The sequence below is a fragment of the Marmota marmota genome, unplaced genomic scaffold (genome assembly GCF_001458135.2).
Source record: "Marmota marmota marmota unplaced genomic scaffold, marMar, whole genome shotgun sequence".
Classification (NCBI taxonomy): Eukaryota; Metazoa; Chordata; class Mammalia; order Rodentia; family Sciuridae; genus Marmota; species Marmota marmota.
Window position 1 is genome coordinate 2,430,128 of NW_025999946.1, and position 18,188 is coordinate 2,448,315.

The window sequence follows — 18,188 nt, forward strand, 5'->3', positions numbered from 1 at the left end:
CAGGGGTGTGACGTCACAGGTTACCCGAGGCAGGTGTCTTCTTGCTCCTGCCGACTCCCAAGGCCTTATTTCTGTTCTGAGATGCCAAGAGGCATAGTGGATTTATCATGAAAGGGGACCATATATACCAGGGTCTTATTTTCTGTTCTGAGTCCAAGCTCATGTATTTGTCACAAGAACTGGCTATGTAATTTAATTCTGGTTCCTGCCCCTTTGGCAATGCCATCTTATTATTATTATTTTTTTTTTGTTAATGCAGCGATAATGTGGGATGAAACTCTAGCAGGGATGCAAGATACAGGTTATCTTGCCTACTGCAAAGGCCCTATGGCCACCAGGAAACCAGTTCTCCTCTGCAGGCAGGAAGACCCCATCTCATCCTCAAAGATCTTACTACTCAGTTGAGACTCCTTGTGGGTATGACATTATATTTATGGTGTCAGGGCACTAGTGGATACTCCTGATGACTCTTAGGAACTATTGCAGTTTGTGCTTGGGTCACTTACCAATATTCATGTCAATGTACAGGTCCAATATCCACCAGAAGTTTTACTCTACATTAGTGACAGGACTTCATTTTCTTGGTTTTCTACCAGAGCATCTTCTTGGAGAAGACTGTTGAGGGGAGATTCAACTCGCAGCAGCCATTCTTCCTTTATTTTTTTTTTAAAGATTTTTGGGTGGCACTTAGCTTTGTTTATAATTTATATATGTGACCTACATGGAGTAAAATTTGAATATCTTTAATGAGCTGCTTGAGGAATTTGGGCCTCAGTACACACCAGTCGCTGCTCCAGCATCTAGATCAAGATACCAAAAATTATCAGGGCTCATGGCCATTTCCATTCAGGGAGGTTCTTAGCACGGAACTGTTTTGTGTGTGTATTTTTGTTTTTCTTCTCTATTTTTCAATTATTAGCTTATTTTGATCTTTTAAGAAAAATAAAGTCTGGCCAGAAGCATCGATTTTTCCCCTTCATGGTTGCGTCCTCCCATCTTGACAGTCAGCCATGCAGGATGGAGCAGACCCCTCTCTCTGGTCGGTGATTCCAACACATCCTGAGCTCAGGTGTCCAGTACTCCGTTCAGAAAATGAGGAGGTGGACAAAAAAGGGGCTCATTTTCTTGAAGTACCCACAGGACACCAGTTTCCTTTCAAAGGCACAAAGGACAGTGGGCTAAAGGAGGCCAGTTGGCGACTTCTCCGTGGAGGCAGACATCCCGCCATCTTCCTTCTAATGGGTCCCTCCTCCCCCTATTATCTTAACAGCCCTGGACGAGGTTAGAACCAAGCTGTTCTGATTTCTGGGCCATCAGTTGGATCCAAAAGGCCAAATAAGTCCAGAGATTCCCCTTGGCCATTTATCCCATGCCAAGAGGAAAGCAGCCTCTCGATTCTGTTTGCCTTTAAGACGTGGACCCCGTGGCAATAAAGCAGAAGGCACTGTGAGAACCTGGGGCCCTTTTTGTGGCCTCCCCCTCCCACTGTCTCTGCCAGCATTTCCTTATCACTGCCCCTGAAGACGCCAATAAAATCAATTGCTCTGAAGCTTAGGTGTAGAAAATATTTCTTGACTCTGACTCCAGGTGGAAGTTTTATTTATTTTTTTTCCCCCAAAACAGTGTACCTGGTCCAAGGCGGGTGGGCTGGTGGCAGCTTTTTTTGCTGGGTGGCCCAGAAGAGGCCCTGAGACCTGTGCTTGCTCAACAGCCTGTGGTCTGATCTGGTCAGCTTTTTTGCCTTGATGTTTCCCCCCAGACCACCACCTGCTGATGACCTTAGGTCACAGACTTCCTGCAGTTTGGTTCTGGCTCTGTAATCTTTTATCACCCCTTTTAGCTTGGTTTCTCTCTCTCTCTCTCTCTCCCCCCCTTCTCCTATTATGAAAATGCACTTTGCTTTTAATGTTCTCTTTGGGTCTCCAGTGTCTCCCAGCCCTGTGGACTGAGAGTCCACCTTGTCATTGACACCGGGGCTGTTCACTTTACTTTGCGCAGTGTTTCCTGGTTCAAAAGCTAATTACTAAGTAGTTTAAAGAAGCCCTTTGGTCACTTAGATCTTTCATCAGAAAGTATAAGCTTGGGAAAGGAACGGTAATAAAGGGCCATTAGCACCCTTTGTTTGATGTTGTTTTTCCAGTCAGTAGAACAAGATTGATGAAATGTTATGTTTGGCCAAAATTTGAGTTTTCATTTGGAATTCAGTGTTGAGAGAATGGGCTGTCAGAATCAATAAGTTTTCTTTCGCTTGGGATATGGGCATGTGGTAGTAATTAGCAATGTAAGGTCTTTAGTTGAGCAACCAAGCATGGATTCTGGCAGCAAACATAATGAGAAACTACAGTTGTTCTATTTCTAACGTCAAAAAGTTTCCAGATAAAATTGAATGCATTTGCAAAAGGAAAGCAGCTAAACTTTGTTGAAAGATAGAGTTCAGGCTCTTAAAATAGCATGCGGCTCACTGAGGTTTTGCGAATGCAAAAGTATATATGCTCTATCCATGGACACACTTGCATGTACCCTGCTTGCCAGGACTGAATCAAAATGAATGCCCAGAGTCATTCAAATATATATGTAGTTAAGGGATGTATTTAACTGTGCATATTTCCTTCAGAAATTACCTCTCTAACAATACATTAACTTGTCAGAGAACTCTAGGTAACTGGTGATCCAAAACTACAGAGATGCAAAACTTTGTAATTCCAAGATTATTTAAAGTAAGAAATAAAAAAAAATCCCCCCAAAAATACAGGCAGAGAAGCATGGGGCTTTGTTTATATAACACCCACTTTCAGGATTTTGGAGAGTAAGAAGATTTCATTGGTACTTCCTTTCCAACTTAATCAGTGTGTTTGACAAAGCATGACTTTTCACGCAACAACCCTAAAGCATCCTTGCCATCCGTGTGGGATCAAGGGCCTCCAACATTTTCATCACCTCCCACAGGACCTCTGTGTCTAGCTGTAGATGTGGTTGCACATGCACATGTGTGTCAAATGGCATCTAATTTATCTTATGATGATACATTAGTGCTCTTAAGAATGGGGACTTTGACAACCTCAAAGCATTCGATGAGTGTCTAAAGCAAGTGGTTTCTCCAAATTTGGGGTACTGGGGACAATAAGCCTCTTGGACTGAGACACTAAGTCTTATTAAGAAGAGTAGCCCTCCCAAGGCTACTGCCTTCTCCTCTTTCCTTTCCAGAGGACAAAGCTGCTCAGGGATGGGTGAGGGGCAGCAAGGTGCCCATGGCCTTGGGTCCCCAGCTTACTCTCTTTCCTCCCCCAGCCCTTTGCAGTTTCCCCCAGAGGTTTCCTCCCTGATTGTGATTCATTCCACTCCTGGTTAGTTTATGAGTACTGACAAGGTTGTGGACTGAGGTCACATGGCCAAGGGCCATGGAAAATAATTGGCCACAGAGAGGAATCCACGTACTATAACCTGCTGGGTGGAGATGGTCCAGCTGGGGAGCCCTCGGGGCCTGCGTTTACCAGGATGGGGCTTCAGTGCCCCCAAATTGGGGCAGTTCTAGGCCAGGTGTTTGGGACACAGAGAATGGGATGGGTTTGAATGGCTCTACTGATCTTTGTATTCAAACTCTGAGAGGACACACAGAGAGGAATGAGTCATAAAGACAAGGAGCACACAAAGGGGGGCAGGAAAGAGAGTAATTAATGTGGGGAAGGGTCTCCAGGATGAGGTTGCCACACCCCCATCCTGGTTTGAAGAATAGTTTTCACCTGCAAACCCTAATTCAGGAAAACCCTCCCTGATGCTCAGGCTGTGGGTAGGTATATTCAAATCCAGTGCCATTTTATGTAAGATTTCAGATGCAGAGGTGACTATACTTCCTCTCAGGCTCTGATCTCTCTGAGCTGTATACTCCAACCTATCATGAGAGGGCTTCCTGCAAATCCTCGCTGGTCTCCTTGTGGGGTCCTTATTGAACTGTGTTTTTGCTTTTATAAGAAACAAGCTGTTCATCTCACTCAGATCTTTTCTTCCTCTCGAAAACCATGTTCATTCTCCCCCTGCCCGGCTGGCCTGGTTCAAGGTGAACTCCCACTCAGTTTTCTGCACCACACTCATATTTTGTGTGCTGTGGTTCTAGATCAAATTTTTAAAGGACTTGGAATCATCAAGGCTCCTCTGAGCCAGGACATGGATTATCTCTACAAAGACTCCTTGAGTCTACCCCTGCATGGTCACCCCTGCCTTAGAGTTAGTATGATTCATGCCTCACATTGATCCATGCCACATGTTTATTGAGTATTGGTCCATGCTGGGCATAGGGGTTGGATGGATTTCTGTAAACCTATAAAAATGCCACAGCTCTCTTTCTCTCTCTTGAGCTATTTGGCCACCTAAGTGGTTGGGAAGTTTGACCTCACAGATTATCTCGATTAAACCTCTCCTGCTTCCTGGAGGCAACAGTATTCCTACAGTCCTGTTTCCATCTCTGCTTTCTGAGAAGACATGGCCTCTAGCGCCTGGAAATAGGATTCCACTGATTCATATGGCGCTGACCCAGGCTGATACCGTGGGCTCCCTTCCTTTCCTGTTTACGTGTGTCTCCGGCAACCATCACTCTCATTTCTCTGAGGGCTGCAAAGGGCGGACTGCTCTTGTGAGGGATGTTTCCTATAAGATGTCGTTTACAATTCCTCTATCACAGACATTGCTCTGGTTGAAATGTGACCGAAGCTTTGCATTTTACACAATCTTTGATCCCTTGTCAAGTAAAGCCATTCAGTGCTCCTGGCCCACGTGACTCCCAGGCAATGTCTTTGGATTCCTAGATTTTAAAAGCCATAAATTAGCAAATCATCAACATATCACCAGGAAGGATCATCTGGTAGCGATTCTAGTCAGAAGGAAACACAGGCCCCAATAACTGATCTTCACAGAGATATGAAGAACTGTAGACAGACAGACACAGTAAATAGGAAGACAAATAGATAATTCGAGTTGACAGGCCATCTTGGACTGATTAAGCATTCTGCTTTGATTAGCATTAAACTTTGGGGGAATGAAGGAAAAAAAATGTGATTGCCCTAATACTTTCGGAAAATGACCCTACTCCTGAAACCCGGCACTGAGAGGCAAGAGAGAGGAGACATTTGTCATTGGACACTGAGTCATAATGGGATGTGCCAGGTATCCCTTTCTAGCGGGAGGGGTCTTTGTGGGTGTGGATGTGGCACTTCTTTCTTGGCATCTGCTTCAGATTCTTCAGCCCCTTTCAAATTTGAAACTCTATCAAAAGAGACTTGGATGCATATTAAATCAATTTCCTGATAATACTGATGGAATGAAGTCCTGCCCCCCTCCGTGTTCCCGCTGTCTCTCTTGCCTTCCACATACTTATCAAAATGTTCCAGCTATTGTTCTGAAAACAAGAATAGAAGTGTAGGTGGGAGATGAACTGTGTACCTTTAAAAAAAAATAAGTCATATTCAAACCTAGACTTTTGCTCTCAAGTATTCTTTCTTCCATTAAAAAAAAAAGAACTCTGATTGTGACTTTTCTAATTATAATCCATGAAGATTCTTTCTGCTCAACCTCATATTTGATTGAGTGATTCCTTGCTAGGAAGCTGTAGCCTCTCAGGAACAAATGTAACCATCTGAGACTAAGTTCTGCTATGTCATTCATTCTGTTAAAAGTCTTTCCAGAGCTGTTCAAAGCAGTTCTTCATAGATTTGGGGTCCATCCCATGGCTGCTGTCATTGAATTCTGAAAATAAATCAGGAAACTTTCTAACTGGCCAAGTCTAGTGTCTCTTTTTAGTAAAATAGTATAGAGACCAATGCAGCCTGAGAGTCACGGAAATCTGTCTGTTGCTGTCAGGGTTGAGTCTCCAAGTCTGGGGTTGGTGTTGCATGACAGTGCCCTACTCTCACCCCTAGAACTGTAAGGACTGTTCTGAATATGGGTACTGATTGTCAGTGAAAATAATCTCCATCACCCCCTGCCCCAATACCTTTCAACAGGGAGATGTGCAGGCAGTTCAGAGATAAATGCATGCCCATCTCTGAGAGGTTTTACGGCCTTAGTTGACCGATAGCAACCCCATAGGCATATTGCCAGCTAACATCTAGAACAGATTCAGTAAAACCGCCATTTGAACTCCTACCATGTGCCAGGTACTGTGCCTGTCTCTGTTGTTGAAAGGATGAGCAAGAGAATGTGATGCATTCTCTCTTGGAGCTTATCTGAGACCTTGACCAATCAGAACCACCCAAGGAACCAGTGACAGCTAAACAGAAGCTCAATTATGTAGGAGCACCATCACAGTGAAATGCTCTTTTGGCAGGAATTTTGTTCAATAAAATCACGAAGGTGTGAAATAATCATGAAAGCAGGAAGCCCATTATAGGGAATACTCCTAAAAGTATGTGATAATTCACATGGCTGAATGTGCCCACCGGAGCAGTTTAGGGAAGAGTTAACAGCAGAGTGCCTGTGTGCACTGAAAACCTATGGCTCTAATGAAGGACCCAGGAGAGGAGGGGTGAAGGGAGATTTGGGAGAGTTGAAGAGCTGCTGGGGCTACCCTGACGATTGCTTCTTTCCATACTCCACAATTATCTTGCTAGGGCGTGCCATGCCCCAGCAAGCCTCCAAGCCTGTGGCTCTTGTGTGTAACAAGTGCTGGAATTCTGCTCATACAGGGGAGAGTACAGATGTTCCTGAACTTTTGATGAGGTTTCATCCTGATAAACCCATTATAAAATGAAAATATTACAGGTCAAAATACATTTAATGCACTTAACCTACTGAACATCATAGCTCAGCCCAACCCACCTTAAATATACTCAGAACACTTACATAAGGCTGCAGTTGGCCAAAATCATCCAACACGAAGCCTTTTTTAGAATGAAATATTCAACATATCATGCAATTTTTTTAATGCTATAGTGAAGGGGGACTGCAGAGTGTTTATATGGGTACACTTCTGCATTACTGTCAAGTTGAAAAATTGCAAGTGGACTCATCTTAAGTTGGGGACTCTCTGTATGTATGTTGGGTCTACTCAGAGTGAATGACAGTTTTTGCTAGCTGAGCCAATCCCTTGGAGATGGCTGGAGAACAAGGGAAGGATGCATCACTATGGGAGGGTCAACCCCAACAGCAGTGTTTATTAAAATAGTATAGAGACCAATGCAGCTAGTGTTGTCTAGTGTTCTAGAGCCATGATGAGTGACTTTTCAGGGGTGTGGGCAGAGAAGTTGGGGGCTCCCTTTGCAAATTAAAACCCTCTCCACAGATGAAGTGATAAAACCTTCTTTGCTTGGACTCATTCCCCTTTATTCCACCTTCATTCCCTAAGGTTAAGGCTGACCTTTGTCTGCCTTGTCTTCTCATCTCCCAGTCCTTGCTTGTTCAGTTACAGCATCATCAAGTGGCTAATCTGCTTTGATCTGAAAGAAGGAGAGTGCCATTTACTATCCCAGTTTCTCTGAAATAGCAGAATACCAAGACAATTTCAATAGGATTGAAGGAGTCAGGTCAGGGGTAACCTGGCTCATTAAAAAAATGTCCAAGGACCAAACCCAAAGTAATGGCATTAATAAAATGCAGAGGGTTGAGGGTGTGGCGAGTGACCCAAGAAAGAACCAGTGCAATTTGTGAGAGTTCAGTACTGATGGGATTGCTCACTTATGAAGGTTGTATTGTTCCTCTTCCTGGGAGAAAGAAAGGAAATGAGAAGAAAACAAAATGGTAGTGATGATACTTGCCTACTGGTCATTGTGTAAATTAAATGAGAAACAAAAGCAGAGGTAAACAAATCTATCACTTATGGTTTTTTGATGGTGGGCTATGGAAATTTATTTCTGCCAATTTCAGCACAAAACAAAATTATTTTTTCAAGGGTAGAGTACCTTACAGAATCTGAAGCAAAACTGAAGAGAAAGATCCCAGAAGGTTCAGAAAAGATTCAGAGACGCATCTCTGAGATCCAGGAAGCCAAACCTTGTGGGTAGTCATGACAGGATTTTGCCATTAGGATGATTGGACTCTCACAGCTTCACTCCTTGCAAGATTTAAAAGTACCGATTGGCCTTGCATGGGCATGGAAGGCATGCATGAAATCGCAATAAGACATCCCACTCTATTTGTAATTAAAAGTGAGAGCCCAATGACAGAGGGGAGGATGTATGCCAGACAAGTAAAACAACCAACATCCCCTACGTAGAGGTTCCCAGAACTTATTAAGACTTGCACAGAGGCTCTATGTAGTTCATAAGCTAAAAAGATGTGTGATCTTTCCTCACTAATGACCTGACAATTATGTCTATTGGACTGACTATAATTATGTGCATGATCTATTTGTCGGGATCTGATTGTGATCTGGGATGGTGGATGTACACACGCAGATCCTCTAGTGTGGCTTAGGTCCTGACTGTCTGCATATAATAGAATGGGTTACCTTTGTGCAGAGTGTTTTTGGGATCTCTGCTGGGTCTACCAGTAGTCTTCTCCCTGACCTTGGGCTCTATTTACAGAGGTGCCTTTGTTTCACTGTTGGGGTCTATTTGCTCTGCCTTCTGCCCCCATCTTGGGAAACAAAAAAACAGCCTGCTTCCTCCAGAATAGCTCTGCTGACAGCTGGATAAGATGATTACTTTATTCTCTTCCTCACTAGGAGGGAGAATGCATTTCCTTCCTTTGTGATTAGCAAAGTACTAGATGTGGCCAAGGGTAGGAAATTATCTTATCACTGAAACTCCTTGTTTTTTTTTTTTTTTCTCTTTCTTTCTTTTAACAGGACATGGTTATAGTGAGGGTTAGGGTTACAGACATGATACTCTCAGTTGTTTTCTTTTTCACTTCATGTACAGCTGCCTCACAAACTTGAAGCAGGGGAGTCGATTGGAGATGGTTGAATCAGCCAGTGGTTCTAGCAATTACCAATTGCTCAGTTTCTGCCTAGGGTGTCCAGGCAAAGCTAACTCTGCCAACCAGCCCATTGGACAACAAAGAGGACTTGAAAATCCAGAAAATCTGAGGGGCCCTGACAAGGACCTGGGGTGGTTTGGCAGGATGAGACTGATGCAGCCTGCTGGTGGTAACCTCCCCCACATGGAAGTCAGCCTCTTGGGGACAGGCTGTCAGTAAAGGAGGAAGTGGGAAGGTAGGAGTTGGGTTAGCCTCTTCCTTTTCTACAGGGGGATATTGATCCTTAAGAACAAAACCAAATAAAACCAAGCTGTAGAATAGTGACTGTGAAGGGCATGACCCAAATCACATGACAGAAGGCCAAGAAAACACTACCAGGTGAGACAGAATGCAGCCCAGCTCAGATAAGAGTCAGAAAGTTGCACACACTGTGAAGTTCAAGTTCAATCTAAGAGGGAGAATAGACGCCTTTTGTGCTGACCACCATGTGGCGTGGGTTGTTGAGTCTCTAACCATCCAGCTTCTTTTTTGATAAAATGTTCATTCCCTTTGCCAAGCACTGCTTAAAATTCATTCCCCCCCCGTGCCAGGGGCTACCACAGGTGGGAGGCACTGGGAAGAGGTGGGATGGTGAGAGCCTGATTACAAGCCTCGGCAGAAAGACAGAAGAGAGCCTAGCATATGTATTTGATATAAATATTATAGTTTTACAGAGACATCTAGATCAATATATGCCACATTTCATCTACCTCTTTGACAAAGTGAGCACAATGTATTCAGAGAAAGCTGTATAGGATTTTCAATTTACTCTGTATGATTTATTGTGACAGGATAGCTATGGGTTTTTTAAGTTCTTTATACTTGTTCCAGTAAAAATGGATATAGTATCTTTAAAAATAAACAGCCCAGAGCTGTGCATTTTACATTGTCTTCTTAGAGCTAGGCTCTGTCAGGAGAGATCTAAGACCTTCCCACCCTTGCAGAATCTGATGGTTGTCGGATTTGCTTCAGTCCTTGCTCTTTAGCTTTTTGGGGGCCTGGGGATGTGGGGAGAGTAAACAGGGAAATCAATTAGGAAGCGATGGCGGATGTCTAGACAAGATAAAACGATGGCGTGAACTAGGGCGGGGGCAGAGAACTGGAGAGGGCTGCTGGCTATAGCCCCTCCGACTCTTCATTTTATGGAATTTGGTTCATGGTCACAAAGCCTGGCTGTGCACTCTCCGGGTTCCTGTCCCAGGGTCATTTCCACAGCACTGGCTGATTCCTCTCTTTAGAAGACATCAAAAGAGGGGGTCAATCTTGGTTTGATACCTACCTTGCTCCAAATGGCTGGGCCTAAGTTTCCCCATCGAGCAAACAAGGCATATTTTTCAAAGGCATTCTGACATTAAGATACACCTGATAATGTGAGAGGGGACCGATCGGTATCACACTGTCATTGTTCACTTTTTCAAAGCTAGTGGCTCTAAAAACCACTACCTGATGCTTTTTAAAAATCTGTCAATTTCCATTTAAAATTGAACTAAACTCATCCTCACTGGATCTCTGGGTGCCTTATTCATAGGCACATTCCCTTCTGGTAGCTGCCCCTCCTGTCCTATGTGCACCCTAGGAGACCTCTGTGGAACTGAGTGAAACATGGGCATTCCAGCTTTCTGGCCCATCACCAAGGAGGGAGCAGAATGGCTGAGGAGGATGTGAGGGGCTGCATTCCTGATACTTAATAATGGGAGATGCACTGCACCGTATATTTAATGCAGATGTGCCCAGGAAATAGGCAGGTGGTAATTTTCTGGTGATATGTCCAGTCAAATATCCTTTTTCTTACAACATCACATTCAACCACATGATACCATGGCTATTCCCTGACCCACCAGTGTTTCCAACTCCTGACTAACCCAAACCAAGTACTTCTTAACGGATCATTAACTCCTTTCCAGAAAATGCCATCTGCCTCAATTTTGGCATTTAAGATTCTTCCTTGTGTATCTGAGATGGATCTTTTAAGTCTATCATTAATAATTTATGCTACTTTTTCCCAAGAAATATTTCCTCACAGAACTAAACAAACCTTTAAAAGCCAAAAAAAAAAAAATCATCAGATCAAACACAGTTATTATTTTAAGTCTATTGGCCATCTTCAAAAACCGAGTGCTCAGGCCCCATAGAAATCAGTCTTGAAGATTGCCAGAGGGCTGAAAAAGTTTACATCCAGAGCCACAGATGGGAGCAACTTTAGATAACTTCAGAGCTTAACTTGTCTAAATATTCCCCATTGTAAATGACTCATATATGATTCCTGGAGTGGTGAGAACATCCTAAACTAGACATGATGCACAATTGTCTCAAATAGATATTTACACTACTTTGTAGACCCTTGGTTCACCAAAATGTATTAATGAATTTAAAATTTGGTGTAGACCTGACCAGTAGGATTTATGATTTCTGTATAGTTCAAACTTTGCTGTCTTGAACTCTCTGTCCTAACTGACCACATGCAGCCAGAATCTCTAATGATATTGTTTTAAGTGAGGTTCATCTCTGTATCCCCCACCCAATCTCACCAAACATCTCCTCTGAACCATTGAGGGCCCCTGGGACATGCACTCACCATGAATCCAGAAGAACCTCTTATTGGCCCAGTCCTCCCTGTCCTGCAGGAGCTGAAATAGCCACAGCCTTCCCTTACCACCTCCCTCTTAGAATTAGAGTCAGAGACCTGGACTGCATCCTGGGAAAGTCACTTTTACTTTCTGTGGGGTGTCAGGCATGAGACTTAAGGAGACTCAGGTATGGAGAGGTCCTTTGAAAAGCTGCAGATAGTAGGAACACACATTTTTTTGAGGATTAGGTGAGACTGTAAGGGGCACAAAACAGTTTATTTCTGCCACACACTGAGGCAAAAGATGTCACTTGACTCCTGCCATTTTAAAATGCCTACAATGCGCAAGCTCTTTGCTAGGCCCTTACCTGCATCGTCTCTTTAAATCAATTCTTGGGCTAACCTCATGAATTATGTGCTAGCTCCAGCTCCTCAAAAGACTCTGTCTTGTGAGTTGTAAAATGCAAAACTGATCCCTTGTCCAAAACAAGTTATTTAGTGCCAGATATCAGAGTCTTAATCTCATTTGGTAAATTTGCTGGTGTCATAGAACCCAACAGAGATCGTTTTGGTTAGGGATCTTTTTGGCCTTCTTCAAATCATGTCATAAGAGTAATCATCACTGTGTCTATGGAGGGCACAACCTGCTCTCAGTCTTACAATATTTTCAATCATATTTTGAATAATTGAGGATACCATAAATTTTGCATCTCTTCTCCCTGTAGTACTATCCTTCCCCAAGCTCCTGCCCCCAGAATTTTCAAATGCGGAAAATATTTCTGGAAAATAAATTTTCCCTGTTCACCATCCATCCTTGTGCTCCTTCAGGGCCTCTGGTGCTTCTGCAGACACAGGCTGGTGGGGGCAGATCCTCCAATGCGGATGCTGGGTCACCGAGTCGGTGTCTTCCCATTCATCAATTCTAACTGCATTCAAACATTTTCAATATGCGAGCTCCTTGATAACTTCCACTGTATGGAAAACAAAATGGAGGAAATGATTATTGGCATGAAAGGGGGAGGCCATAAATCTTCAAATCAGATACAGGACAGATTGGAACAATATGGGTTCTTCAAGGTTGCCATGATAATGTACCTAATAACTCTCCCTGGGCAAAAAAAAAAAAAAAAAGGCAATCTGCTTTCAATCAATCTCACTTTTTTTTTTCCTGAGCAAAAATACCAATTATGTTGAAGGAAGATTTTTTTTTTCCTTTTTGATAAGGACTCTTCTCTACCCCAGAAATCATGCTGTAGCTAAAAGATATATATTTTCAATTGTCTAGAATGGTATTGGACAGCTAGCACCAAATGAAAAAAAAGTCAATCTCTTTTTTTCTCCTCTCTCTTGCCAGCATTTGTCTACTTCTTAAGAGAAGTGAAAGCTAATTAAGGGCTTAAGGGATAATATTGATTGCATTGGAATATATTTTATAAGTACCCGGCACATTTTCAAGTAAGAGAACCCTGACTTTTTCTAAGACTGAATAAATCAGCCAGCTGAGCCTTTGATTGGAAGGTGAGGGGGCAGCTCATCTCCTCCTCTGCCACTTCACACACATCTCTCCTAGGCATGTATCATTTCTGAAGAGGAAGAAGCATTTCTGACAGATGTTCATTCACTTCTTTGTGTACAGGATAGGAAGGATGAATGTCTGGGCATTTCCTCAGACCTATCATTGATTTGAGTCTGGCTTTGAATAATAACCAGACATATGCTTGTATGAAACTTTTAACTTCACAGTGCCTGGTGCAGGAGGCTGATGGGGTGGTGTTAACCTCTCATCTTCCTCACACACTGAACAGGAATAAGGAATTTACCCTGGATGCCGTGCATCCTTGGTAGCAGGGCAGGGATTCCTGTCTGGCTTGCTTTCTCATAGAAATGGCAGCCTCAGCTATGGGGATGGATACCGATAGTCAGATTTATGGTGGCCTTGTACTTAATCTTGGACATCTGCAGGCAGAAAGCGTTAGCATGGCACCAAGAAAACCTATTACCATTTGTGCAGAGGTGAGTAAAGAGGGGAATCCTGTTTCTCAGTCACTTTCTCAGCATACCTAGTGAATTCACAATTGGAAATCTTATTCAGAACATGCACATTCAGGGGTAGCCTGTTTTGTCATAGTCAAGAAACACTGTAAGATATGACATAATAAAAATGTATATAATCTAAGTCTTTATGTTATATCTTCTTATATATGTTATATTTCACAGCCTTATAGTAAGGAGGGGGTCAGGGATGGAATTTGGATGAGTTGCCAAGGGATCTCCCCTAATCTAGCAGGTACCGGCTAGAGGGCAAAGTGATCTTGTTAAGTTGTTTCTTCTGAAGGAGCTCAATGACACTCTTCCCTCCCCCTTGATGGCCACTGCTCACCTGATCGCTAAGTGCACCACCGTAACAATAACAGTCCATAATGGTGATATTATTAACTGCGTCGTGCATATTATTGATTTACTCTTTGTTCTGCATCATTATCCATTCACCAATGAGTTTACTACATTATTCTCACATACTTAGTCAAGCACCAAATTACCACAAAAGGGCAGGCTCTTGTAATGGCAGCTAATGGAACATCACATAAGCCATCATCGCTGCCTCCCATTATGAGCTGCCTCCAGCCAATGAGCATGCTGCCTTATTGCAATGTGCACAGAGCAATTATGAAGTGCAAAGGACCTGACCATTCTAAATCTTACCCAGGAAATTGCCTCGCTATGTGTTTACCACCTGCCCTCTTCGGAAAGCACAGCTAGAGATCCTGCCCCCGTCACTGTCAGCTTGAGGGGCACAGGGACAGGATGAGTGGACCCCCTTGCAACTGCACATTCAGGCCCTGGCTTTTGGCCTTAGGGCTAACTCTAGCATCAAAGTGCTTATTCTGGCTTGGGCATCGAATGACAAAAACAAGTGGGCATGGGAAAGCCTGGTGCCAAGGTCAGATTGGTCCAGGAGCCCAAGAGATATTGCAGGAACTGTTGTCACTACAGCTCTGGAGAGGGTGTCATCTCTTCAGAAAGAGCCACTATTTCTGGAAACAGAAGTCCAAACCACCCTAGGATAAGGCAAGCATTCCAGCCTCATTCCTTCCTGGCTTTCCCCTATCTTATGGTCAAATTCCTTTGGCTCACTTGGAAGTCCCAAGCACCCCAAGGAGGTGGTCCTCTGGGACAGGCAGCCAGCGGGTGATCAGCGATTCCTTAAGCATCCCATCCCCATTTAGCCCTGAGTAATGCTCACTTACTGTAAAGTGTTACATGCCCCCATTGTCGGAGAAGTTATGGTGGAAAAATGCAAAATTTCCTTTTTACTGCTTATGGCCAGCCGAGCCTATAACGTGTCAAGCCGCACATTAGCCACCCTGATAAAAGTCCGCTTTCTTACACACAAAATCATCGTTTCAGCAAGATTTGTTATCTCATTACCTGATAAGCTCTGTGTCATAAACCAAGACTCATACGGTAAATCTCCCGGGAGGACGCTTTGTGGGCAGAAAGGGAGAGATATGAATCTGCAAGGGACTTGATAATGCAGCATTTAAGCGCAAGCATAATGTCACTTATTGTTAAATGCATAAAACCACTTGGCCAAACGGTTAGGCTTTTAATAGGATTTTGTGCGGCATCAGGTGAGAAGCCCATATGCCTTTTCTGTCTCGAAGTCTCTGAGCACCTGCTAGTACTGCTGCTTTGCCACACAGCCCTTCGGGGACGGGTGCTGGGCTTTACGAGGTGGAGGGAGGAGGTGAACCTTCCCCACAGCTGCTACGCTTGCTCTGCCTTGCCAGGGCGTGGGGGGGAGGGGTCATCGTCCCAGGCCTGGCCTGATCTAACTAGCCTCTCCTGTTCAGGCACATTGTGGTCTGTGGACACATCACTCTGGAAAGTGTTTCCAACTTCCTGAAGGACTTTTTGCACAAGGATCGGGATGATGTCAACGTGGAGATCGTCTTTCTTCACAAGTAAGAGCCTGCTGCTGTCCCCAGACCCTCCAACCACTGTGTGCTCCTCCCTGAGTGCCTGAGGTGGGGATGGGGACAGTTGGTGATCAGGTAGAATTCACTAAGTCATGATGATCCTGCAGGCCTCCTCGCAGAGCACTATAGTCAATGGAGAAGGAAGCAGCAGTCTTGGCCAATGAGAGTAGGGCCTGCCTAGGAGACACTATTTAGTGAGAACCTATTATGTGCCAGCAACTGTGCTAAGTCAACATTTGCCTAACATTTAAATACTAGAGAGTGGGTATTGTTCAGCTCTGCAGAATTAAATGAATAAATAGGCCAAACACTTTTTAAATCATTGTCCTTCAATGGGAAAGGTACCTTTATGGCTCAGCACTCAGAAGTGTGATATGTAGGGTATGTGAATCAAGAATAGTCCTGGGGGCAAATCAAGTCTGTCTGTGGCTGCTCAGAGGTGACACTTATTTGATCTGGGTTTTGGGGTATTAGAAATCCATGAGGCAGAGAAGCAGAGGAAGGGCTCCAGTGCAGGGTGACTTGGCTAAGTGAAGCGGTGGCTAATCTCTCACTCTGTTAGTTAGGGTTCTCCAGAGATTCAGTAGACAGAGATGGAGATAGAGTTCTCTATATCTACCTATAACTCTATCTACCTATAACTACACACACGTGTCTGTTTATATATAGAGAGATTTATGAGATATATTAGCTCCCTTGATTGTGGAGGCTGAGAAGTCCCACACTTTGCCATCTGCAAATGGGAGACCGAGATGGGGGTGTGATTCCACTTGAGTCTGAGGGTCTGAGAACCTGGGAAGCCAATGCTATCAATCATAGTCTGAGGGCAGGAGAAGATGAGATGAGACGTCCCAAGGCAAGCTGCCAGGGAGGAAACAAAAGGGACAGGTTCCTCCTCCCTCTCCCTTTTTGTTGTACTCAGACCCTCAGTGGACTGGGTGATGCCCACTTACCAAGAAGGGTAATCTACTTTCCCGAGTTCGCTTATTCGAATTCTAACCACATTGAGAAACACCTTTGTGATCACACTGGGCAACTTGCTGTGGTGGCCCAATCAGGTTGACATGAAATTAGCCATCACATTGATTTCACAACCAGTTCTCCACTCATAAAAGAGAGGCCCGATTCATGCCAAACCAAAAGGTCACAGCCTTTGTAAAGGCCAAAAGCCTTGCTATTTTACCTGGGTACTGGATTTGGTTTGCCCTGGGGCTGGGCTTTTACTTTTTTTAAGAGTGATCTTTTTATTTATAAGAAAAGAGGTTCCTTTAAAGGTCAGAGCCTCTCTCCAGGTCTCCCTATGGGCACTTAAGAGAAGGGAGGTATGGAGGCTGAGATCCTGGGTCCATGATAACCAATGGCTGTTTCTTTTCTCTCCCTGTGCAGCATTTCCCCTAACCTGGAGCTTGAAGCTCTATTCAAACGACATTTTACTCAGGTGGAATTTTATCAGGGTTCAGTCCTCAATCCGCATGATCTTGCAAGAGTCAAGGTAAGGAGGAAGAGGTGACTTCTGCTTTGCTCCATCTTAGAGTGCAGGGGAGTCAGACTTCATTCAGGGGATGTGCCTCCAGGATGGCCAGTGGTCATCTCCTAAACACTGACTGAGATAAGTTAGACTAGACACTACCAACCTTAAAATCACCCTTCCACTGGCCCCAGGACCTCAGCTGCTGGCACATGGTAGGCCACCTATAGGTGCTCCATGCTTGGACTAGTCTTAACATGAAACTTATTTTGCTGGTTCCCTCAATATAAAAGAAAGTAGACCAGTCGTTCAGACTCAAGAGTCTTATAGTCAACAAAATAATCCTTAATTCCTACCTTGATTACTTAAATTGGATTCAAGATAGCTCCAACATCTATTGTTTACATAGAAACATTAGGGTAAGGTATAAAGTAAAATTGTATGAAGTCATAAAACATCTTGAGCTTCCTTTCCCCCACCATTGCAAGATACAAAACTAAACTTGCAGGTATCTGACATCACTTGATAATGGGAAAATCATTTTTTCTAGAATCTACTATTAGACTTTTCTCATAAAATATACCGGAGGGTAGGACAGGAAGGGGACATACCAAAATGGCATCTGCTACTTTATTCATTTAATATTGATTTTGTAAACATGGTCAATATTTGCATGCCAGTGGGGGTACATTAATAATGGGAATCCACTGAAGTCTAAAGGCTAACTGTGGGCGCCACATACTTGTGTAAATTATATAATTGACAATCATGAATAATCCAAAAGATTTGTGTAAATTCTTTGCATTATTAAAGAAATGTAGAGAAAATTTGTGACATACCATGGAGGAAACCATGCCCTTCCACCAAATGCAGGAATGGTAGTAAGTACAGCATACCAAGTGTGACAGATTGTAGGCCCGAGCCAGCATGAGAATGAGTATGCTAACCTGGGCCAGTTAATTTTAATATTAACCAGACATGACCCAAGTTAAGGCTCATGTGAAATCTTATGAGAACAGAGAAAATAGTTATTGTTCATGGACCTAATTTAAATGCAAGCAATTATTAGCACATCAAACTCAGGGTTCCCTCTAAGGAACAAACCCCTCTTGGCTTATGTTTACATAAGTCAGTAGGTTGTATTTTGAGTTCATCTGTAATGAATCATTTCATGTAATAGGTTTGTTGTCTTTTGACTATCTGAATACTAATGAGTACCAAACAATACGGA

At 43.5% G+C, this 18,188-nt stretch overlaps 1 protein-coding gene across 24 annotated transcripts in view; it reads left to right on the forward strand.

Moving 5' to 3' along the window:
- Kcnma1 (potassium calcium-activated channel subfamily M alpha 1) overlaps positions 1-18,188 on the forward strand; it is an 888,761-nt gene that overhangs the window by 663,099 nt on the left and 207,474 nt on the right. For all 24 annotated transcript variants that reach the window (XM_048801821.1, XM_048801797.1, XM_048801798.1 and 21 more), the window contains exons 11-12: positions 15,364-15,474; positions 16,876-16,981. In XM_048801821.1, coding sequence (XP_048657778.1) covers positions 15,364-15,474; positions 16,876-16,981 — 217 coding nt within the window. The remainder of the gene's footprint in view (positions 1-15,363; positions 15,475-16,875; positions 16,982-18,188) is intronic.